At 43.4% G+C, this 25,316-nt stretch overlaps 1 protein-coding gene across 1 annotated transcript in view; it reads right to left on the bottom strand.

The window, feature by feature from the left end:
• The window catches only part of LOC135555596 (collagen alpha-1(XI) chain-like), a 91,058-nt gene that overhangs the window by 14,776 nt on the left and 50,966 nt on the right, over positions 1 to 25,316 (bottom strand). The window contains 31 exon segments of the mRNA XM_064988172.1: positions 436 to 489; positions 2,031 to 2,084; positions 2,266 to 2,373; positions 2,459 to 2,512; positions 4,461 to 4,514; positions 4,827 to 4,934; positions 5,216 to 5,323; positions 5,555 to 5,608; positions 5,957 to 6,046; positions 7,262 to 7,369; positions 7,501 to 7,554; positions 7,942 to 7,995; positions 11,030 to 11,083; positions 11,384 to 11,428; positions 11,726 to 11,779; positions 13,373 to 13,417; positions 13,595 to 13,648; positions 13,983 to 14,036; positions 14,324 to 14,431; positions 14,811 to 14,864; positions 15,115 to 15,159; positions 15,949 to 16,002; positions 16,460 to 16,504; positions 16,959 to 17,012; positions 17,976 to 18,020; positions 18,151 to 18,204; positions 18,491 to 18,535; positions 18,662 to 18,715; positions 23,179 to 23,223; positions 24,861 to 24,914; positions 25,072 to 25,125. Coding sequence (XP_064844244.1) covers positions 436 to 489; positions 2,031 to 2,084; positions 2,266 to 2,373; positions 2,459 to 2,512; positions 4,461 to 4,514; positions 4,827 to 4,934; positions 5,216 to 5,323; positions 5,555 to 5,608; positions 5,957 to 6,046; positions 7,262 to 7,369; positions 7,501 to 7,554; positions 7,942 to 7,995; positions 11,030 to 11,083; positions 11,384 to 11,428; positions 11,726 to 11,779; positions 13,373 to 13,417; positions 13,595 to 13,648; positions 13,983 to 14,036; positions 14,324 to 14,431; positions 14,811 to 14,864; positions 15,115 to 15,159; positions 15,949 to 16,002; positions 16,460 to 16,504; positions 16,959 to 17,012; positions 17,976 to 18,020; positions 18,151 to 18,204; positions 18,491 to 18,535; positions 18,662 to 18,715; positions 23,179 to 23,223; positions 24,861 to 24,914; positions 25,072 to 25,125 — 1,917 coding nt within the window.

Below are 25,316 nucleotides of genomic sequence, written 5' to 3'. Positions count from 1 at the left end.
TGTGTGTGGCGTGGCTTCTTCCCATCTCTCTCTCTCGTGAATAATTGATTGGTGTGAGATGTTGAGAGGTTGGCCATTACTAGAGGTAAATATAACTCCCTCTGAAGGATGATTGTCTAATTCTCCTTAATGATTTATAGAGCGGTAAATATAACTCCCTCTGAGGGATTACATTCTAATACCACTTAATAATTCACAGCTCCAAACCGGCAGAGGGTCTGGGAGAGGGAGAGGGGTAGAGGGTAGAGAAGTGTGTGTGCCGTGTGTGAAGTAACAACCCTATTGGTGGGTGTGTTCTGATAGTCGTAGTGTAGATTTGAGTAGAAGTGAGAGTTGCGCACCATAGTATACCGTCTTGCAACATAAACCAATCCAATACTGAAGCAAACCCAGTGCATAGAAAGATGGTCAGATAAGGTCAGAAATATACTGTACCTCTCCACCGATGGACCCCTGGGGGCCTCTGGGGCCATGTTGTCCTGGAGGGCCCTGAGGAGAAAATAAATCATTAGCCATTGGCTTGAAACAGCACATACATGCACAAGTACACGCAGACGCACATGCAGACACAAACACATACACACACCTCTATCCCAAAGGAAGTAGACTGTGTGATCCACCAGGCAGCTCCTCCCTGGGTACAGTGACTGTGCATACTAGTCATTCAGTCTACTGATGGCCTGGTGGCTGAGGGCCTGGTGGCTGGTGCAACATATCCCCAGAAAAGAACCAGCCTCTATGATCATTATCTCACTGACATGATGCAGACACCACGAGGACAAGCCATTACCCTCAATGACACACGGAAAGGTACTCTCTCTCTCTTTCTCCCTCTCTCCCTTCCTGTCTTTCACCCCCTCTTTCTGTACAGTATCTCCCTCTCTTTCTCTCCCTTTATCTCTCTCTCCCTCCCTCTATCCACTCCTTCTCTCTCTCTATAATGAGGAACCTCTAGTTCTCTACAAGAACACATGATCAGGCTACAGGGGAAATGAGAGCGCTCTAGCCAGTCAGTGTGATGGGATTCCACCCCTCTGTGCACCTCAACATGGACAACAAGCTATTCATCTTAACTGCACTGAATGCTCCCTTCCAGCCCAGAGTTAATGGTTAGCTGTGCTTCACAAACGCTGAAATCCCAACACAGAGAGAGACTGGACACACAGCACTAAGACGGACAGACATACTCCAGACACTACTACATCCACTACAGTAAGCACATATCCTATAATCCTGCTACTGGGGAGCTACGTGGGCATTAGAAGCTGCAATCCTGTGAACCACAGCATTCACATGGATGAGGCTTTCCCAGTGAGATCTCTTTCCTCCTTGCCCTGTCTCTCTCACATCCCTCTCTCCATCCCCCCATATCGTTCGTTCCCTCTCATACTCTCATACTCTCTCTCTCTCTTCTCCCTCTTTTGTTTTTTGTCTCCGTTTTGACGCCTCCTTCCCCTCTCCCTAATCAGGCTGAGTGTGCTGTGGCGCTAGCTGTGTGTGTAGAATCTTATTTAGCATGTGTTCACGGTCTGTGGCATTCTGAAATGACTGTCACCATAGTAGGAAGATGCTCATTAGACAGGCCCGGCTCAGGCTAATCTGATTAGAAGCTGTCACGCTGCCGTCTTCCTCCTCAAACCACCGCCCTCTCTTTCTCTGACTCTCTCTCCCTCCTTCACTCAACTGACTGACTGATTCTCTCCCTCCTTCACTCGACTGACTGACTGACTCTCGCCCTCCTTCACTCGACTGACTGACTGACTCTCTCCCTCCTTCACTCGACTGACTGACTGACTCTCGCCCTCCTTCACTCGACTGACTGACTGACTCTCGCCCTCCTTCACTCGACTGACTGACTGTCAGACACTGCCTCCAAGAAGGGTTTTACTTTAGTTAGGCTTTATACCACAATGAAGATGAGAGACATGCTTAAGGAATGATCTTTGGTGGGAGATTACAGTGAGGCTGCCAGGTCAACAATAGGATATAGGGAAAATATGTCATTGTCCAATGGTATGTCCAGTACTCACCATCGTGCCCACGTGCCCACTGTCTCCCTTCTCTCCTGGGAGTCCTGGCATGCCCTGTAAAGACAGAGTATGGTTAGAGGTGCAGTAGTAGGTGCTGTTGATGAGAGATTATACAGTCCACCTGTCAGCTATATGCTGGAGTAGAGAGATGGATGGTACAGTCCACCTGTCAGCCATATGCTGGAATAGAGAAATGGATGGTACAGTCCAACAGAGGGGTGTCTCGTCTCCTCACCTGTAGTCCAGTGGGTCCTGTGGCCCCCTTGTGGCCTCTCGCTCCCTCGTCTCCCTTCGGGCCGTACATCCCCTGCTGGCCTCTCGGCCCCGGCTCCCCGTCCACACCCTGAAACACACACAGAGGTCAGTGCTGTACACACATACAGTACACACAAACACACAATAAAGACAGATACATTGAATAGACGTACCGGTAACCCCGGATGGCCGACAGGTCCCTGGATTCCAATAGGTCCTGAAGGGCCCTGGAGAAGAGACCAAGAAGCAGAGATGCTGTTGACAGTATACTGCATATCAATCATACACTGCAGGAAAACACTGCTGTGTCGGGAGCTCAAAAAACACAACTACTGTGAAATTGCAGCTGTTGATGGTAGCTGTTTGTGATTGCTTGGCTTCTGAAAGTGTTAGACAGTATTTTGAATAGTTTGATAGAGCTGCGAGGATAAGAGGTAGTGCATGAAGATGCACAGTGCATGCTAACTAGACCATGAAGAAAGGCTTATTTTTTTATTTCTTATTTTACCTTTATTTTACTAGGCAAGTCAGTTAAGAACAAATTCTTATTTTCAATGACAGCCTAGGAACAGTGTGTTAACTGCCTGTTCAGGGGCAGAACGACAGATTTTGTACCTTGTTAGCTTGGGGATTTGAACTTGTAACCTTTTGGTTACTAGTCCAATGCTTTAACCACTAGGCTACACTGCCGCCCCATATAATAATGCCCAAAGCTGAGTATAAAAGCTCACATACATTAATATACTGTACAGTTAATTATAACTGCACATAATTACCTCAACGCTCAATTATAAACCCTTTCTCATTTATTGAGTCATTCATTTGAATTATCCTAGTGATAGCAGCTGGTGACGGGAGGATACTGGCCGGTGCTTAATACTGTGATTGGTGATGGCATATCCTGTCAGGTGTGTAATACTTTGACTGGTGATGTCATATCCTGTCAGGTGTGTATGCCGCATTCAAACAACTGGGAACTGGGAAACCTCTGATTTCAGTGCGTTCAAGACAACTGGGAACTCTGGGAAAAAACTAGCTCTGACTGTGAGAAATCATTTTGAACGGTCATCCAAGTCGGATTTCTAAGTCTGAAACTTTCCGACCTGTGAGGCTTATTTGATCGAAAAGAAGTTTCGTAATGTTTAGGCTGTTGCAAATGTACTGATATAAGTGGATGCATTTGGCATTTCGGCAACTTTGAGAAAAACAACTTAGTTGTGGCTGTTGTTCACACTCGTATCTGCCCTCTCATTGGCTAGAATGGTCCCACCTGATATCGCCTTCCTTCCATCATTGAGGACGTATTGTTAGAGTGGTCACTCGGTTATATGTTTATATTGGTAGTACTGTGGCTGGTGATGTCATATCCTGTCAGGTGTGTAGTACTATGGTTTGTGATGTCATATCCTGCCAGGTGAGTAGTACCAGAGATACTGGATATAACGATGAGATGCTTGTGTCTCCACTCTAACAATGGGATTCGTTGTCCACAGAGCTGAACGACGGGCTGTCAAGCTCCCACCTATTCCTCTCTTTGGATTGGTGGATACATCTTGTTAACTGAATACTTGTTTGAAACTGAGGTTTGGAATGTGGAACTGGAGACAAGTGGGAGTGGAGTTGCTGGGTGGGGGATTAGAATGATGGTCAAAGATAAAAGTCAAAAATAAAGCTAGTTTGGTCCCCATTTTGACTTGGTGGGAGATCTGCCGACTTGCCCTTGGGCGGGGCCCTGGTTTCTCCTGTGGGTCACTCTAGACGGGAGATGGTTAGATGACTGAATGTAATGTAAATGTTGAGCGGCTTCACTGCAGGTAGATTGTATGATTTAATATTCAATAAATATTCAATTTAAAAAAGTGCGTCACACTTATAACAACACACTTGTAACAACCTAAGCATTATGAAACTTCTATTAGATCAAATAAGCCTCATGTATCAAAATAGCTATTTATATTTATCTTTCATTGCCCCCCCACACAAAAACTCTTCACCTACTTAATAATTAAGGATCTGCTGAACATGGGCAGATTTGTGTCAGAAATAGGATCTTCCCCTCCCTCTCTCTGGTAGTACTGTGTCTGGTGATGTCATATCCTGTCAGGTGTGTAATACTGTGGCTTGTAAGGCTGAAAGACAGTGTCGTGGTTGAAATCTCTCCAGATGAAGACTCACAGATTCTCCTTTGTCTCCTTTACTGCCCTTCTGGCCTGGTCCTCCTGTCTCGCCCTGTAGACAACACACACACACACACACACACACACACACACACACACACACACACACACACACACACACACACACACACGTTGCAGAGATATAGAGACACACACAGCAACCCATACACCTCCCACCCACACAACATCAAGGCCAGTAGGTGAGTGGACTCCATGGCTAATAAGGACAATAGATCAATTGACTAGCAATAAAACACCCCAGCAGTGCTTCAGGCCTTGAGGGCCAGTAGTTGGATTCTCCTAAGTTGTCCCTCTACAGTGGTATGGTACCTACTGTGCTGTAACTGTGTACAGGTGTAAGTACCTTGTCTCCGTCCTCTCCTGGAGGCCCAGCGGGGCCAGCAGCCCCGGGCAGCCCCACAGGCCCCTGCGCCCCGTCCTGTCCAGCCGGCCCGATGGGCCCCTTCTCTCCCTGAGGAACAAATGGATGATGAACCACCGCCACTATTCTAGTCTCATATTGCACCATGACATATTGATTAATAGATAACACAGAGAGAGTGGAACATGCACACACACACACACACACACACACACACACACCTGCGCGTAAACATTGATTATTACACATATAGTACAGAGGAACCCACACATGCTGTTTATTTCTCAGTAATGTACATATGTCCATTTAGAAATAGACACTAGTGTTGCATAAGAAAAGAAACTAATAAGGAAATGATCAAAGATTCTTACTGGCTCGCCCTTTTCTCCCATTGGTCCTCCAGGGCCGACCCCACCAGAGCGTCCGGGCTGACCAATAGCACCAGCCGCTCCAGAAGGCCCTTTTTCCCCAGTGGCACCCTGGGTAATGACACGACGGGGGAACAGAGAGGTAAGAGGACAACGTCACATGATTCACTCTTTCATTTAGTACACTGGTTATGATCTCCATGGTAACAGCCTCCCACTCTACATGTCCTTGTTGGCTATAGACCACATACGGACCAGGATGGGGGATGGAGGTGGAGATTAGGGGTGTAGCATGGGGAAAATGGGAATTAAACAATTGCTACATGATGAAATCCAATTTACCACTGCTCCTGACAGACCGATGGGTCCTTCTCCTCCTTTCAGTCCAGCAGAGCCCTAGAGAGAGGCAAGCATACAGAGGTGAACCAATCAGAGCCTTCATCACAGGAATTCCAACCAATCAGTTTCCATCCCACTGTCAGAGTATACAGTTATCAGATGGTCCACCATCAGTTAATTCAAGTAAAAGACATCGGGTCAGTTTCCCAGACCCAGATGAAGCCCACTCTGGACTAAAAAGCAGCATGGTCAATGGAGAATCTCCATTAAAAAGCCAGGAAACTGGCCTTCAGTGATTTTCACATAAAACACTGGGTGCTATACAACACAGTAGTACTTTACATCAGTGTAGAATGTAAAATGTCAGTAAGGTGAAGGTCAGGAGATGTGAGGTGGGTGTGTTACCATGGCTCCAGGGCTGCCTCTGCTCCCTCTGAAGCCTCGGAGCCCAGCGGGGCCACTCTTTCCTGGAGCTCCAGACGGACCCGCGTCTCCCTGGAAACCAAAACAGACAGACAGACAGACAGACAGACAGACAGGCAGGCAGGCAGGCAGACAGACAGACAGACAGACAGACAGACAGACACAGACAGCAGGCACAGACAGACAGACAGACAGGCAGACAGACAGACAGACAGACAGACAGACAGACAGGCAGACAGACAGGCAGACAGACAGACAGACAGACAGACAGACAGACAGACAGACAGACAGACAGACAGACAGACAGACAGACAGACAGACATGGAGGATTAGGTCTGAGTCTACCAGTGAGCTGACAACAGGCCTCTTTTTATTTTTTTTAAGGGGTTGATCAGCTTTAATATTGCGGACAGATTGTTGCTTCCATCAATTTAATTGTCTGCATCATTTCCAATTCCCCATATATTTTGGGGGTAATATATATATCCCTGTACAAACATACATACAAATACATACCCATATATATACACTATTGTTCAAAGGTTTGGGCTCACTTAGAAATGTCCTTGTTTTTGAAAAAAGTAAAATAATGTCCATTAATATAACATCAAATTGATCAGAAATACCGTTTAGACATGGTTAATGTTGTAAATGACTATTGTAACTGGAAATGGCAGATTCATATATGCAAAAAAATACACATACATACTGTATATGCAAATACATATACACACTTTTTTTTAGAATATACCTTTATTTTTCCCCGCAAACCCTACCACCCCTCCCCCAATTGGAGTAAACTAATACACAATAACACTTAGGCTTCTACCTTCAGTTTATACATATTATTCACATTTTACAGACACAATCTGTTTTACAATAGTTATATTTTGTTTGTTTTTAGTACTTCCTCTATTTCTGATCCCGTTTGATTTCTATTTGTAACCTGCTATTTCACAGCAGGCCTCTTATGAGGTGATAAATCACAGAGACCAGTGCAACAGCCACATCAACTGAGAGGAACATCCATATTTTATGAGCGGTAATGTACGGAGCACAGTGAGGTATGGAATGAGGATTCTTTTTTTCTCCCCTTTATCAGTTTGGAAATTTGTGGGAAGGATAAATCCCTTGAGGTGAGGTGACATATCTCGTTTCTGAGAGGGTCCTGGAGGAGACATGTATGATCTTCTATAGATTGCTTTTATGATGATAATAATGATAGTGTTGAAGATGATGATGGTGGTGGTGAAGTTAATTCACTGAAGATGAACACAACGGACTCACCTTGGGTCCCTCCTTGCCTGCCGCTCCAGGTAAACCCGTCTCTCCAGGGGGTCCTGGTGACCCAGGGTGTCCTCTGTCGCCATTAGGCCCAGTCTCACCAGATTTACCCTAACGACAACCACAGAGACAAAACAAGACAGGAGTTCTCATTACCTCACAGCTCTCATTTATTGGTTTGATTCTCATTGTGTCACAAAATAACTACAAATGTAGTTCTAATCACTTATTGGATAACTCACCTGTGGTCCGATCACACCCGTTGGCCCATGTGGACCAGTCTTGCCTTGGAAGCCCTAAGAGAGGAGAGATGACAAGTGAGAAAATAGAAAGTGAAGCCGTGACCCAAAGCTAAGAGCTGAGAGAGAAAGAGCCAGCCTGCCAGAGAGAGAGAGAGAGAGAGAGAGAGAGAGAGAGAGAGAGAGAGAGAGAGAGAGAGATGACACAATGAGAAAGAGAAAGAGAAAGAGAGTTATGGATAGGATTAGTAGTCTTCAGTATGTAGTCCACTCTAGCACTTCAGTAATTCAGCATCCAAGCCACAGCTTTTGTCTTGCTTGTTGTTGTGGTGTTATTCGGGTCTTGATGAGTGTTGAAATCTATGTCCATATTTGGACAATGGCGAAAAAGTAACTAACAACCACGTAATTCCTGGGTCATCATAGAATCCCAGTTTAACTCACTGGCTCCCCTCGCTGTCCTGGATGACCTGGTAGTCCGTCTTTTCCTGCAGCTCCCTGAAAAATAATTGCACTTTTATTAGCATAGACACACATACACACTAGATAGAGATAAAACAGTACAGACAGACACAACATAAGACTGGAAAGAAAAACAGAGACATGTTAGACAATGCAGGGGCTCCCAAGTGGCTCCTGTCACTACAGACCCTGGTTCGTTTCTAGCCTGTATCACAACCGGCCGTGATTGGGATTCCCATAGGGCGGCGCACAATTGGCCCAGCGTCGTCCAGGTTAGGGATTGGCCGGGGTAGACCAAATCAAATCAAATCAAATTTATTTATATAGCCCTTCGTACATCAGCTGATATCTCAAAATGCTGTACAGAAACCCAGCCTAAAACCCCAAACAGACCATCATTGTAAAGAAGAATTTGTTGTTAAAACCTCTTGAAACTAGGGGGCACTATTTTCATTTTTGGAAAAATAATGTTCTCAAAGTAAACGGGCTATTATGTCAGGACAAGATGATAGAATATGCATATAATTGACAGCTTAGGATAGAAAACACTCTAACGTTTCCAAAACTGTAAAAATATTGTCTGTGAGTCTAACAGAACTTATACTGCAAGCGAAAGCCTGAGAAAAATCCAATCAGGAAGTGACTCATGATTTGAAAGCTCTGCGTTCCGATGTGTCCCTATTGACCAGTGAATGGGATATCAACCAGATTCCTTTTTCTACGTATTCCCCAAGGTGTCTACCGAATTTTGACGTAGTTTCACGCCTTTATGTTGAAGAATGAGCGTAAACGACTACATTGCGTAAGTGGCCGACTATTTTTACTAGTCTTACTGAAAATACAGCTGTCCCGGTTGATATATTATCGAATAGATATTTGAAAAACACCTTGAGGATTGATTATAACAACGTTTGCCATGTTTCTGTCGATATTATGGAGCTAATTTGGAATATATTTCGGCGTTGTCGTGACCGCAATTTCTGGTCGAATTCTCAGCCAAACGTGAAGAACTTACGGAGCTATTTCGGCTACAAAAATAATCTTTATGGAAAAAAGGAACATTTGCTATCTAACTGGGAGTCTCGTGAGTGAAAACATCTGAAGCTCAAAGGTAAACAATTTAATTTTATTGCTTTTCTGATTTTCGTGACCAGGTTGCCTGCTGCTAGCTAGGCATAATGCTATGCTAGGCTATCAATAAACTTACACAAATGCTTGTCTTGCTTTGGCTGTAAAGCATAATTATAAAATCTGAGATGACAGGGGGATTAACAAAAGGCTAAGCTGTGTTTCAATATATTTCACTTGTGATTTCATGAATATGAATATTTTCTAGTAATATTTTTTGTCCGTTGCGTTATGCTAATTAGTGTCAGTTAAAACCTGTTAAGGCTATGCACAATACTGCCCCTTTGGAGGAATTGCGTGCCCATAGTAAACAGAAAAAAAATCTGTCCAAAATTGCTAATATATGCATATAATTATAATTATTGAATAGAAAATACTCTAAAGCTTCTAAAACCGTTCAAATTATGTCTGTATGTAAAGCAGAACTCACAGGGAAGCCATTCTCCCAAACTCTCTCTCTCATCAGGAAAGTTACCCCAACTTTGACGTCATCGCCCCCACCCTTCCCAACCAGCTACGGATCTGGGAACAGTTTCTGTGTGTTCAGCGTGCTGTGTTCTTTCAATGAGGCGAGTAATGAAGAAAATCCCGCGAGCTTTGACCGGTTGGCGGGCAAAATAGTGACGTGTCACTGGAAAATATCTGTCCTGGCGCAATTGTATACAGCCTATTCTTTTGTTCCATTTCGTTTGAGAAGAGTTCACCAATTTTTTTGTACGCTTAGAACATTTTTGTAGCATTTTTTGAACATGGCTCAATGTAAACGGAGATTTATGGATATAATTTGCATATTATTGAAAAAAACATAAATATACTGTGTAACATGTCCTATTACTGTCATCTGATGAAGATTTTCAAAAGGTTAGTGAATTATTTTTCTTTTAATCCTGCATTTGTGATTGTGTTTTTTGCTTGACAATATGGCTACATATTGTATGTGTCCTAGTGGTGGTTTGATATACATATGTGCTATGTTTTCGCCGTAAAACATTTTAGAAATCTGACTCGCTGGGTAGATGAACAAGGTGTTTATCTTTCATTTGAGCTATTGGACTTGTTAATGTGTGGAGGTTAAATATTTTAAATTCTGTGCGCCATCTAAGACTATGCATATAATTGATAGCTTTATCCAGAACTTTTGAGCATTCCTTATATGGCTGTGAATGCGAGAGGAATGAGCCTGCCCTTTCTGTCGTTTCCCCAAGGTGTCTGCAGCATTGTGACGTATTTGTAGGCAGATCATTGGAAGATTGACCATAAGAGACCACATGCGCAAAGTCAGCTGCCAGTATTTTTCCATGGGATACAGAGAGGAAAGCAAGCTTCCACGAACTGCATATCAATTATGTGAAAAAACACCTTGAGGATTGATTCCAAACAACGTTTGCCATGTTTTTGAGCTTGTTAATGTAGGTGATTTCTCCTACACACAGACGCTTTCAGGAAAAACTGCGCATTTGGTATGTAACTGAGAGTCTCCTCATTGAAAACATCAGAAGCTCTTCAAAGGTAAATGATTTTATTTATTTGGTTATCTGGTTTTTGTGAAAATGTTGACTAAATGCTACTCAAAATTCTATGCTAGCTTTGCATACTCTTACACAAATTAGTCAATTTCTATGGTTCAAAAGCATATTTTGAAAATCTGAGATGACAGTGTTGTTAAGAAAAGGCTGCTTGAGAGCAGACGCATTATTTTCATTTTATTTGCGATTTTCAGAAATCGTTAACGTTGCGTTATGCTAATGAGCCTGAGGCTTTAGTCACGATCCCGGATCCGGGATGGGGAGTTCCAAGAGGTTAGGCGTTAATGACAAATCTCCCGGATCCAGGAGCGGTAGTTCCAAGAGTTAACTGACTTGCCTAGTTAAATAAAGGTTAAATAAAAAAAATGTAAATAAAATACATAAAAGCTGCTTGTCATTTGACACATCACACTTACATTAGGTCCCTTAGGTCCTGCCTCGCCGTTCCTTCCCTGTGGTCCTTGGGGTCCCTGTACGATCAACCAGACAACACAAAGACTCAATCCAGTTGACTATCTTTACCAGTAGGTATCGTACACTGTTATGTATCTGTGAAGCATAATGATGCTTTTTCCTAGCAGGGTGTATCATTGAAATATTATCACCCTATGCCAGCTATTATTGGATATGGTCTTATTTGATATGGTATTATTAGATATGGAATTATTAGATATGCTATTATTAGATATGCTGTTATTAGATGTGCTGTTATTAGCTGTGTTATATTATAGTTCAACTCTGTTGTTGTTGTGTGTCAGACTGGAGCTTACCTGGTCTCCTGTGGATCCTGGTGGGCCTTCGTGTCCAGAGGTGCCCTGATTGGTGGATCATGTAGAAGGTGGAGGATTGGGATAGAGATAAACAGTTATTGAGTCTGTTGGTCTATTCATTCATTTTATGAAAAAATATATTTTTAATCATTGTTAATCATTTCATTGGTGGTCTTTTGAAAGGACTCCTGAAATAACTGATTTCAGTTTCAAACATGTAGCTGCAGATTGTAAGTATTATCTCTTTGCACCAGATGGCATGGCATTCTGTGCTGAACAGTAACACAACAGCGCCTGTTCCTTCTCTCGTTATGAGACAGCTGTGCACTGGCCTAAACCCACCTTGTCTCCTGACTTTCCTGTTGGTCCTCTTGCTCCTCTACCCCCACTGGCACCCTATGAAAAAAACAACATCAATATAATCCTTCTTATGACAACAGAACTCATCCATAGGAGAAGGATACATGACAAGGGGTGAATGAGAGTTCCTATGACGTAAATCAGTGGTTGCCAACTGGTCTGGTTTTATGTAAAAAAAAACAACCATGGGTTTAATAAGACCATGGGTTTAATAATAATTAGTCAAAGACTCAGCTTATGCAAAAGGATAGTACAGTTTATTCACGAGAACGCTCTGAAGTCCATTATACAAAGACATCCATTTTATAGCTGTGCATATACTTCCACACAAACATTAGGTATCCTACGCACATACATACACATAAACAGTAGGTGTAGAGTTTTATCCTTCTCCATAGTTCTCACCCCTGTGTATCACTACCTAGCCAACAGTTCCATTCCCCCGTGATTAGGGAAACCTTGAGAAGTCTCAGAGGCCTAGCCAGGTCGGTCCAAACACAGCTCAATTGATCACGTTTTTTTTCTTTGGCACACACATACAAGTTCAAATCCTAAACTACGCCTTGCTCAGACAGTCTGTGTTTTTCCACTATACAGATACATTGTTTCATCTAATTCTGACTAAAACTACACACATCATCAGATTAGAATTGTATGATTCTAATCATTTTCATACAATTATAAGGTTTCAGAGCGGAATTATTTAATCATTATCTTTCAACATTTAAATTATTTTATCACGTTCCTATTTCTTAAAATGAGTTTAGTGCTGGTGGTAGGTGCACTTGATTCAGCAGCCCTGGTGCAGGAAAGGCAAAGTGTTTCCATTTTGAACCATGTCTGAAGGTAGAACTCCACCTACCCGGCAGGCCCAGAGAGCAAATCAAGTGCACTGGCCAATCAGATTGCTCAAATCACTGTGTCCGCACAGTTTTCTCGCGCCATAGGCTGTCAAAAGAAGCAGCAAAGTTGATAATGTGGGATTTCTAAACTTTTAAAACCATGACTAGAGAGAGACTCAACAAATACAGCAAAGGGCTGCTGTTTTTATGAGTAAGTACATGTTTAAGTTGTTATTCAGGACTTTCAGCACTTTTATAAGCCATTAAAAAGCTAACCATCAGATGCAGGCCATGAGTCCAGTAAAATAAATGATTATAAATGATGAAATGATTATGCTCACTCAGCTGTGCCTCACAAGTAATATGACAAATGATCTACTGCCAATGTGATCATATACCTACAATTTAGAAATATCATTTCTAAATAGTCTGAGAAGAACAACATTGGCGGGGCAATTCAAGCATAGTGATAAGATATTGGGACTATAGCCTACTGCACAAACCTCATTGCTACAGAACTGTTTAATTGGTTAATGTTGCATAGGCTGTTTTTTAAAGTCATGTTTATTTTGTAATCTGAGCGGTAGATCTCGGCTTGCATTTTGACTAAGAAAGTGATCTTGACTCAGAAAAGGTTGATGACGGCTGATTGTAAATGAATGGTGTGCAATGTCAGTTGGTGAGAAACCGTGACTCACACCTCACCATGGGCCCAATGCAATAGAGATCAACAGACGCTGATAGATGCTGATAGATGCTGTAAGACCAGAGGAGAAATCTAACTCACATTAGGACCTCTCTGACCCCCAGTTCCTGCTTGACCAGATGGACCCTGCAGAAGAGAAATCCAGCATTATTACGATCACTTCAGTTGTCTATCAGTAAAAACGGTACAGGCAGTTCACCAATCTTTGGATGGTTAGAGGAGAATTACAGTAGAGAGTTTAATATGGTTCAATATGGTTCAATACGGTTCAGCATGGTTCAATACAGGTCCCATGGTTCTCACCCGTCTTCCTTTATCTCCCAGAACCCCGGCAGAACCAGGGAACCCCACAGATCCCTGGAGAACACACACAGAGGTTAACCATCTACAGCCTTACATTAATCATGCATCAACCACAACATTTAATCAACTAATAATTAACCACAGTATCGAATTAAGCAAAATCTAATCCATAAGTCAAACACACTGCCTTAAATACGCCATTAATCAACCTGCTAATGAATTGTTGTCACTAATGAACTATTAATAAAATACCTATTTTTAAATCAGCCATTTATCATGCTTTATTTTTCATTTGACAGCAATGAGCTGAGCCAAAGAAATACACACTTCTTTGTGTTTCTAAGTTTTAACGTAAAACAAAGTTTTAAAGCTCTTAATTGGATTTCACCTTGGGCCCCTGTCTTCCTGGGTATCCTGGCAACCCTGGGACACCTAGTTTACCCTGAGGAAGGAGAGACAGAGCGAAAGAGAGACAGAGAGAGAGAGATTAACAGAAAAAGAGGAGTGGAATCATTATGGTTGACTTGGCAACATTGCCAAAAACTAAGTGCATAATGTATGCAAATTCTGTATGACATGGTTTAGCAGGGTGTTCATGTGATTACATGTACTGTAGCCGACACACTGAACACGCATATATCCATACATCTGCATAATCCCAATAACTCATACATATTGCATAACCAGACACATACAGTGTATGTTACTAGTGAAATAATGTTCCTGTACCTTCTCTCCAGCTATGCCAGCACCTCCAACCTCTCCTAGGGGTCCCAACTGGCCCTTAGGCCCCTCTGGCCCATCCTCTCCATGACCTCCGGTGACCCCGTTATCACCCTACACATGCACACACACACACGCAGATAGAGAGAAAGAGACAGAGAAAGAGAGAGAGAAAGAGAGAGAGAGCGAGAGGGGGAGAGAGAGATACAGAGACAAAAAGAGAGAGCGATAGAGAGAGACAGAGAGAGAGACAGAGAGAGAGATAGGGAGAGCGAGAGGGACAGAGAGAGAGAGAGAGAGAGAGAGAGAGAGAGAGAGAGAGAGGGAGAGAGAGGGAGGGAGAGGGATAGAAAGAAAGAGAAGACAGAAGACAGAAAAGCAGGTCAGACAAACTGAGATCTCATCTCATTCTACATAAAATACCTAATTTGTTCATAATGAGAGACAGCTGTGATCTGAAGCGTGTGTTAGTCTGGCGTGGGTACACTCTCACCCCGTCTCCCTTGAGGCCCATGTCACCTTTGAACCCGGGGAAGCCATCTTCACCCTGCAATGTGAAGAGGAGAAGAAGACAGTGATTTCAAATGATTCATGATGATTAATGAATCACAGTACCGAGATCTGGCAGGTGTCTGATCTATTAGATCTCTATGGGGATGTCATAATAAACCATGAAGTAGAAATGAGATGCCTTTACAGTATCTGACAGTGAGACAACTGGTACTTTGACTGTGAGTAATCACGTCTATTCTTATAGTTTTACAGCACAATTACTGTGAAAATGACTCTTTTCTCACCTTTTCTCCTTTACTCCCCTTCAGACCTCTCACTCCATCAGCTCCCTGTGAAACAGACATTCAAATACAAATAGAATCAGAACAGGCCACAATATCACTGATAATCACCATTCAAGACGGTACTCTACTACAGTACCGTATTCAGAAGTACATAAAAGTACTACCAACAGCATGCTTGGGCTGTCACTAAATCATGTTTCTATTGTATTTTACTGCTACAACTATTGTAAGAAACACCGTGATTTGACAATGGAGAAGGACTTATGAATGACTACTGATTTGCTCTTAACCCGTCACTGCCCTCCTATTGACCAGTTATTGACCATCTATTAACGATTACAGACGAGGTCAGCTTGCGCCTTAACAACAGTGACCTAGAGGTGGAATACTGGTGGTGTGAATATGACTTTGAGTGAGCAAGCAGCCATGATGCAACACCCCAACCTATCCTCGCAAGATACAATTTGAATTCCATGTGCATACGCTAAATTCACACACACGCATATACACGAGTACACACACACGCACGCTCACACACACAAAACACCCATACCCACAATCCCACCCCCCACACACATAAACACCTTCCTCTCTTATCCAACATTGTAATTTCTACTGTCCATCAAACGTTATTCCCACTGTCATTAGATCTCCTCCTGAGAATACACCTGCTCTCTCTGAACCTGTCAACTGTCAATCACACACTCACACACACTCCCACAACATGTCCATCACAGGTAGAGAGATTGAAATGTCTGAGGGAATGGCTATCTCTCTCACCATTGTACCTTTGAGGACATTTCAACCGTGACCATTACATAGCATCTGACTCACCTTGACACCGCGAGTCCCTGGATAACCAACAGGCCCTTGGGTTCCAGGCAAACCCTGTATGACAAAACAACATCAGGATTCATGTGTCTGAAGAGCACTATCCATCATACAGATGCTATTGAGCAATTGTGTTGCGCTAATGTAGTCAAATCACACAATGGCAATGAGTGCTTTTGACTGGACAATGACGATGAGTGTACTTTATGATCAATACCATACCGCTGATGAGCGGAGTGGATTGATGTGACTGCGCAATGACGATGACATTGTGAAAATACAATGTTGAAAAGGATGAGTCAGCGGGAGTGAGCGTACAATGATGATGATGATGACAGTGAACTAACGTGGACAAACATGATTGGAGTGGAAGGGAGTGTCCGATGGCAACGCATTAAACAAATGTGAGGTGAGAATTGTGATGAGTGAACGTGATTGGATAATATGGACGTTTATATGACAGCACAGTGGTATGATGACCCAGGCAGGTCTAACGGGCTTTACTGTAACTCACATTGAGCCCCTTCTCTCCTGGAGGGCCTTCTCTTCCTGGATGGCCCTGCACACATTGAACAGACATAGCATATTAGAAGTTTTATTGTAAGACATTATAAAGGCTCACACATGTTTATAACAAGTAATACAGCATTGTACCAGCTGGCGGTACCTTACTATTATAACTACCCACAGATCTCCAAGCCTGTTTAAGAAACAATCAATGGAGCTTGATGGACAATGCAAAGCAAAGGGAATACAGCACAACGTATAGGGGGACTTGGAGGGTGCTGTGTCTGCAGAACACAACAGTACACTCCTGTTACGTAAAGCCATGTGGATGGACGTTTAGCCCTTTTGTAAACAGATCCTTCATTCGACAGAGCTAATTGAAATGCTGCGTTGGAGAACTTTCCTAATGTCTTCTGTTCTCCCATGCTGGTGGAGAAGAGGTATTGCACCCTGGTAAGGTCAGTGCTATCGGTGCTGTTGAGGAAGAATCAGATGGATGTACTTACAGTTGGGCCATCGATACCAGAGAGTCCCTGCAGCCCACTGTACCCCTGGGGACCCTGTGGGGGACAGAGACAGATCCTGAGTGGTGAAATTTACTGTATATTCAAATCAATCTGAAGGGTAACAACCAGACTACAACAATTTGATACAGGGTATATGTGTTTTTGACTATGATTAGCCTCTAGTGCAGCCATACTCAATCGGCGGCTACCGACTTTAAAAATAAATAATTAAAAAAAACTTGGTCTTTCAATTTATTAATGTGGTTGAGAGTTGTAACAGTAGAATGCACAAGGTGCATTTTTTACATGTGGTAGTGTATGGGAAGTTGTCCTCTTGTTATGTCATTCACTGACAGACATTAGAGATCTATTTCTAACATGTCAGTTATGTACAGTTGATCAACTTGCCCATGTTAGCGAGGTAGGTATGTTAGGCTATCCCGCTATCTAAACCTTGTAGTTATCATGGACAGATTATATGCCCATGGGGGCCCCCATTGATTTTGTTGACTCAATGACTTTGTTGACACAAAATTGAAGGAAATGAGCTTAAAACTGCACAATTGTCTCTCCGCTCCATGACAAAATGTGTAGAAGGATTGTAGGGAAATTTAGTTATAAACGGCTAAATGTTCTTTCTGCCAACAAGAGGAGAGTGAACAGTCTTGGGTCATATGGGTCACGACTCACAAGGTTTATAACTAGGCCGATGAAGACAATATCCATCCGGACCTTTACCACCAAGGAAATAGTAGTTGAGTAGCCCTGCTATAGTGTGAGGAGGCTCTGGTGTGTGATAGCACAGAACTAACTCCCTGCCTGCCAGTGTGTGTGTTTCAGTTTGTGTTTCCTGGATATTAATTTCCTGTCATGTGTCCTCTGTAATCTGAATGGGAGTCAGGAGTGGCTGATACTGGGTCACAACGTTCATGGCCAGCCTCCCCTGGGGGCGGAGCTGATAGCGGTCACAAGATCAGGTCTTTAAATCTGATAGGAAGAGAGATGCACAGTGCCTACCTTCTCTCCTGGCAGGCCGATGGGACCCTGAGAACCAGGAGGGCCCTGGACCAGAACAAAGCATTAATCAGGTTAATGTGTGTGTGTGTGTGTGTGTGTGTGTGTGTGTGTGTGTGTGTGTGTGTGTGTGTGTGTGTGTTGTTGTGTGTTGACATTGTGTGAGGTTGTGGGTTACCTGTAATCCAGGATTTCCTTGTTGCCCGCTGGGCCCTGTCTCTCCAGGTGGCCCCTGAGACAAAACAACAAGAAGCGTCACACACACTTTGTCTTCACACAACCCTGGTCACATGGTCAGAGCCCCACATGCTAGGAATCCTAAACAGGGTCATAGGACTGCTACTCCACTGTGGTCAATGTTTTTTAGGTGTTTACTTTAATTAATACAAGTCACTTTCATTCCACAGGTCTGATTGTGTTTCTAAACACCATCTTTAGGAAGCTTTTATTCACCCATTATAGTCATCATGGGTCAACTATTGTCATTTTGAGTCCAAAGTTAAGTTTAAAATACTGACCAGGTTGCCCTTTGACCCTTGAACTCCATCCACACCCGTAATACCCTGAAAGAGAAAGACAGCTAATCAGATTTAAATGTATTCAATGTTATCTATTAATATCAGACTGGTTTGAAGGGTGGTAAATTGCCCATTGAACAGCATTAAGTTGAAGGTTGGATGTTGACTTACTGGCTGCCCAGGTGGCCCAGGTGACCCTCTGGGTCCGACAAGTCCTCTGGTACCCTAGAGTCAAACACAGCACACTGATCAATACTCTATCAGGTTCATATAAGCTCATGTATATTTATATACATTCTCAAATTATGACAAATACAGGTACAGTATACAGTACCAGTCAAAAGCTTGGGCACACCTACATATTCAAGGGGTTTTCATTGTTTTTACTATATTCTACATTGTAGAATAATAGTGAAGACATCAACACAATGAAATAGCACAGATGGAATCATGTAGTAACCAAAAAAGTGTTAAACAAATAAAAAATAAGTTTTATATTTGAGATTCTTCAAAGTAGCCACCCTTTGCCTTGATGACAGCTTTGCACACTCTTAGTAATCTTTCAACCAGCTTCACCTGGAATGCTTTTCCAACTGTCTTGAAGGAGTTCCCAAATATTCTAAGCACTTCTTGGCTGCTTTTCCTTCACTCACTTTTCCTTCACTTCACCCAAACCATCCAAATTGGGTTGAGGTCAGGTGACTGCTACCATGTTGTGTTGCTACCATGTTGTTGTCAGTGTTGTGTTGTCTCTCTTGTCTTGATATGTGTTTTGTCCTATATTTATATATTATTTGTTTATTTTTAATCCCAGCCCCCATCCCCACAGCAGGAATTTTGCCTTTTGGTCGTCCATCATTGTAAATAAGAATTTGTTCTTAATTAACTGACTTGCCTAGTTAAATAGAGGTTAAATAAAATCCAATAAATAAATACATTGTGGAGGCCAGGTCATCTGATGAAACACTCCATCACTCTCCTTCTTCGTCAAATAGACTTTATCAAATAAAATACAATTTTATTTGTCACATTTTTTTTATTTTTTATTTTTTATTTCACCTTTATTTAACCAGGTAGGCTAGTTGAGAACAAGTTCTCATTTACAACTGCGACCTGGCCAAGATAAAGCATTGCAGTGTGAACAGACAACACAGAGTTACACATGAAGTAAACAATTAACAAGTCAATAACACATGCGCCGAATACAACAACTGTACAGTGAGTGACCTTGTACAGTGACCTTAGACCTTACAGTGAAATGCTTACTTACAAGCCCTTAATTACCAAAAATGCAGTTTTAAGAAAAAAATATAAATGTTTAAGTAAGAGATAAGAATAACAAATAATTAAAGAGCAGCAGTAAATAACGATAGCGGGGCTATATACAGGGGGTACCGGTACAGAGTCAATGTGCGGGGGCACCGGTGTCGAGGTAAATGAGGTAATATGCACATGTAGGCAGAGTTATTAAAGTGCATAGATAATAACAGAGAGTAGCAGCAGCATAGAATAGGGGGGTAGCCATATGATTAGCTGTTCCGGAGTCTTATGGCTTGGGGATAGAAGCTGTTTAGAAGCCTCTTGGTCCTAGTGCGGTGCCAGAGAACAGTCTATGACTAGGGTGGCTGGAGTCTTCGACAATTCATAGGGCCTTCCTCTGATATTGCCTGGTATAGAAGTCCTGGAAGGCAGGAAGCTTGGCCCCAGTGATGTACTGGGCCGTACGCACTACCCTCTGTAGTGTCTTGCGGTCAGAGGCCGAGAAGTTGCCATACCAGGCAGTGATGCAACCCGTCAGGATGCTCTTGATGGTGCAGCTGTAAAACATTTTGAGGATCTGAGGTCCCATGCCAAATCTTTTCAGTCTCCTGAGAGGGAATAGGTTTTGTCATGCCCTCTTCACGACTGTTTTGGTGTGCTTGGCCCATGTTAGTTTGTTGGTGATGTGGACGCCAAGGAACTTGAAGATCTCAACCTGCTCCTCTACAGCCCCATTGATGAGAATGGGGGCGTGCTCGGTCCTCCTTTTCCTGAAGTCCACAATAATCTCTTTTGTCTTGATTAAGTGGAGGGAGCAGTTGTTGTCCTTGCACCACATGGTCAGGTCTCTGACTTCCTCCCTATAAGCTGTCTCATCGTTGTCGGTGATCAGACCTACCACTGTTGTGTCATCAGCAAACTTAATGATGGTGTTGGAGTCGTGACTGGACGTGCAGTCATGAATGAACAGGGAGCACAGGAGGGGACTGAACATGTTGAGGATTGAGGATCAGCATGTTGAGGATCAGCGTGGCGGATGTGTTGTTACCTACACTTACCATCTGGGGGCGGCCCGTCAGGAAGTCCAGGATCCAGTTGCAGAGGGAGGTGTTTACTCCCAGGGTCCTTAGCTTAGCGATGAACATTGAGGGCACTATGGTGTTGAACGCAGAGCTGTAGTCAATGAATAGCATTCTCACGTAGGTGTTCCGTTTGTCCAGGTGTGAAAGGGCAGTGTGGAGTGCAATAGAGACTGCATCATCTGTGGATCTGTTGGTGCGGTATGCAAATTGGAGTGGGTCTAGGTTTTTTTTCATGCCTACAGACGTGAGTGCTACGGGTCAGTAGTCATTTAGGCAGGTGACACAGCCTGAAGGTGTGTTGGGTCATTGTCCTGTTGAAAGACAAATGATAGTCCCACTAAGCGCAAACCAGATGGGAAGTAGTGTCACTGCAGAATGCTGTGGTAGCCATGTTGGTTGTGTGCCTTGAATTCTAAATAAATCACAAACAGTGTCACCAGCAAAGCACTCCCACACCACCACACCTCCTCCTCCATGCTTCCCGGTGGGAACCATACATCCGGAGAGAATCTGTTCACCTACTCTGCGGTTGCAAACAAAAATCTCAAATTTGGACTCATCAGACCAAAGGACAGATTTCCACCGGCCTTGTTCATTGCTCGTGTTTCTTGGCCCAAGCAAGTCTATTCTTATTATTGGTGTCCTTTAGTAGTGGTTAATTTGCAGCAATTCAACCATGGAGGTCTCCTCTGAACAGTTGATGTTGAGATGTGTTTGTTACTTGAACTTTGTGAAGCATTTAATTGGGCTGCAATTTCTGAGGTGCAGTAAACTCTAATGAACTTATCCTCTGCAGCAGAGGTAACTTTGGCTCTTCCTTTCCTGTGTCGGTCCTCATGAGAGCCAGTTTCATCATAGCGCTTGATGGTTTTTGTGACGACACTTGAAGAAACTTTCAATGTTGTTGAAATGTTCAGGATTGACTGACCTTCATGTCTTAAAGTAATGAGCATTTCTCTTTGCTTATTTAAGCTGTTTTAAGCTGTTCTTGACAGAATATGGACTTGGTCTTTTACCAAATAGGGATATATTCTGTATACCAACCCTACCTTGTCACAACACAACTGATTGGCTCAAATGCATTAAGAAGGAAAGAAATTCCACAAATTAACTTTTAACAAGGCAAACATTGAAATGCATTCCAGGTGACTACTTTATAAAGCTGGTTGAGAGAATACCAAGAGTGTGCAAAGCTGTCATCAAGGCAAAGGGTGACTACTTTAAAGAATCTCAAATATCAAATATATTTTGATTTGTTCAACACTTTTTTTGTTACTACATGATTCCATGTGTTATTTCATAGTTTTGATGTCTTCACTATTATTCTACAATGTAAAACATTTGAAAAATAAAGAAAAACCCTTGAATGAGTAGCTGTGTCCAAACTTTTGACTGGTACTGTATATACAGTATATATGTGTGTGTGTCTGTGTGCGTGTTGGTGTGTGTTTCTGTGTGCTCGTCATGCATTTGTGTGTCTGTTTGAGAAATATTGTAAGTATGTTTGAGTGTGTGTGTCTGTGTGTGTATGTGTGTGTCTGAGGAAGAGCGAGTTAATGAGCCTGTGCGCATATGGGCAAGTGTGTATTTGTGTGAGAGTGAGTGTGTGTGTCTGTGAGGAGAGATGAAGCGGGTTGGTGGGTGTCTCTGCGTGTGTTGTTTTTGTCAGCATTGCTCTTTGTACCTCGGCCAAGCCACCTGTTCCAAAGCCACATCTGTGATCTCCCTTGAAGTGATTGATATGGAAATATAATCATTCAGGCCAGGATTTCATCTCTACCATCTCACTCTCCCTTTCCCTCACTCTCTAACTCGCTCTTATCTCATTCACCACCCACTGAATTCCTCTCTCACATTTATCTCCCTCCTTCTCTCCCCCTTCCCCCTCACTTCCCCTCTCTCTCTCATCCAAACCCCCAGCTCCTCTATTTCCCTGAGTCTCTGTAGTTAAGGGCTCAGATACACCAATAGTGTTTGCCTGCAGGGTGTACTGTAGTTGCGAACCGATTGCAAACCGATTTTACATGTAGAATCACGGAAAATGACATTTTCGCACGATTCTGACTCAGACGGCCTCAACAGCATGATCCACATCCACATAGATCCACATTCAGCGTGAGCCTTAACATAGCCCTCCTAACATGTCTAATGCAGTCCTCTATCTCTTTGGTTGCTGGGTGATCCATTTAGAGAGGCAGAGCCCCACTGGACCTCCTCCTCACCTGCTGGGATAAAGATGGAGTGTGAATCAGCCTGGGCATACTGCGGTCATAGAGCCGCCTGTGGGGAGGAGGAACGTGTGTGTGTGTGTGTGTGTGTGTGTGTGTGTGTGACGTGGTTACTCACAGGTTCACCGGGCTGTCCACTCGGCCCTACGGGTCCATCTAAACCCTAAAAAATGACATGAGAAAGAGTCAACAGAGAGAGAATACTGTCCTCTCTTCATGTGCCTCTCTGTCCTATTAAAGAAATCATTTGACTGACAGATATGTCTACGTAATACATCACACCCGTCCTCTATCCCCCTTTCACATAACTAACATGCCTTGCCCTGACCACAATTCATCATCAATAATTTTAATCATTGATATTTGCATTGCTTGTTGTTGAGTGAAAAAAGCCAGAACGACAGAGATGTCTCAAAAATTCAACGTTTTTCATTTTCATTTCAATGGTGAGTGTGTAACCGATGTGAAATGGCTAGCTAGTTAGTGGTGGTGAGCGCTAATAGCGTTTCAATCAGTGACGTCACTCGCTTGAGACCTTGAAGTAGTGGTTCCCCTTGCTCTGCAAGGGCCGCGGCTTTTGTGGAGCGATGGGTAACGATCCTTCGTGGGTGTCAGTTACATTGATGTGTGCAGAGGGTCCCTGGTTCGAGCCCGGCGAGGGGACGGACTAAAGTTACACTGTTACACTGATGCTGTTGACCCAGATCACTGGTTGCTGCGGAAAAGAAGGAGGTCAAAAGGGGGGTGAGTGTAACCGATGTGAAATGGCTAGCTAGTTAGTGATGGTGCGTACTAATAGTGTTTCAGTTGGTGGTGTCACTCGCTTTGAGACCTTGAAGTAGTTGTTCCCCTTGCTCTGCAAGGGCCGCGGCTCTTGTAGAGCGATGGGTAACGATGCTTTGTGGGTGTCAGTTGTTGATGTGTGCAGAGGGTCCCTGGTTCGGGGACGGACTAAAGTTATACTGTTACAAGTGCTTTGATCTGGGTGCTTTGCTCAACTGTGGTACTGTCATAAAATGTCCTCTACCGATCATGGTGATGGCGTCCTTCACTTTTACCTTGCCTAATGGAAAAGGGGTTTCAAATGGATCCACATGTATAACATAATACATTTGACATTTTTGTCATTTAGCAGACGCTCCTGTCCAGAGTTACATTAGTGAGTGCATACGTTTTTGTACTTTTCGTATAATATGTATGCACGTATATTATACAGAATGGTATGTGACTCTGGTTTCAACATACAGCACACATAGAAATGGAATTCAAATTCTGTGTCTGCCCATGGGGTCCATGTTTCCTGGACTTTGCTGAAGGGGATGTTGGGTATGGTTACTTTGCTGAAGGGGATGCTGGGTGTGGTTACTTTGCTGAAGGGGATGCTGGGTATGGTTACTTTGCTGAAGGGGATGCTGGGTATGGTTACTTTGCTGAAGGGGATGCTGGGTGTGGTTACTTTGCTGAAGGGGATGCTGGGTATGGTTACTTTGCTGAAGGGGATGCTGGGTATGGTTACTTTGCTGAAGGGGATGCTGGGTATGGTTACTTTGCTGAAGGGGATGCTGGGTATGGTTACTTTGCTGAAGGGGATGCTGGGTATGGTTACTTTGCTGAAGGGGATGCTGGGTATGGTTACTTTGCTGAAGGGGATACTGGGTATGGTTACTTTGCTGAAGGGGATGCTGGGTATGGTTACTTTGCTGAAGGGGATGCTGGGTATGGTTACTTTGCTGAAGGGGATGCTGGGTATGGTTACTCCGCAGGACCCTATAGTACATTTATGGTTGTTTTTGTCCTCACCTTTTCTCCTGACTCTCCATCAGGCCCATGTGGTCCAGGCTTCCCTCTCTCCCCCTAGGAGAAAATACATGATATACTGTGTAAGGCATATGTAGACTTGATGTTCAATGCCATTAAACACATCAGCAGTCACAAATGTCAAAACACGCACACAGTCTCAGGAGGAGAGAAAGACAGACAGTAGAGACTTGGGTTGCTCGTCCTCACTCACTCTGTGGCCCTTGTTTCCTGGGAGACCTGGCAGTCCGTCGAAGCCTCTGTCCCCCTGAGGATAAATAGACCCAAGAGCATGAGATCGAAACATAGTTACAACACAGACACACACACACACACACACACAATAGATTGAGATACCTTCCCTATGGACTCTCCCATCTGGCAGTGTGTTATTAGCTCTGACTGGGAACAGCGTGTGAGCGTGTGTGTGTGTGTGTGTGTGTGTGTGTGTGTGTGTGT

Source organism: Oncorhynchus masou, chromosome 15 (genome assembly GCF_036934945.1).
Source record: "Oncorhynchus masou masou isolate Uvic2021 chromosome 15, UVic_Omas_1.1, whole genome shotgun sequence".
Classification (NCBI taxonomy): domain Eukaryota; kingdom Metazoa; phylum Chordata; class Actinopteri; order Salmoniformes; family Salmonidae; genus Oncorhynchus; species Oncorhynchus masou.
This window is presented reverse-complemented; position numbering and strand designations above follow the sequence as displayed.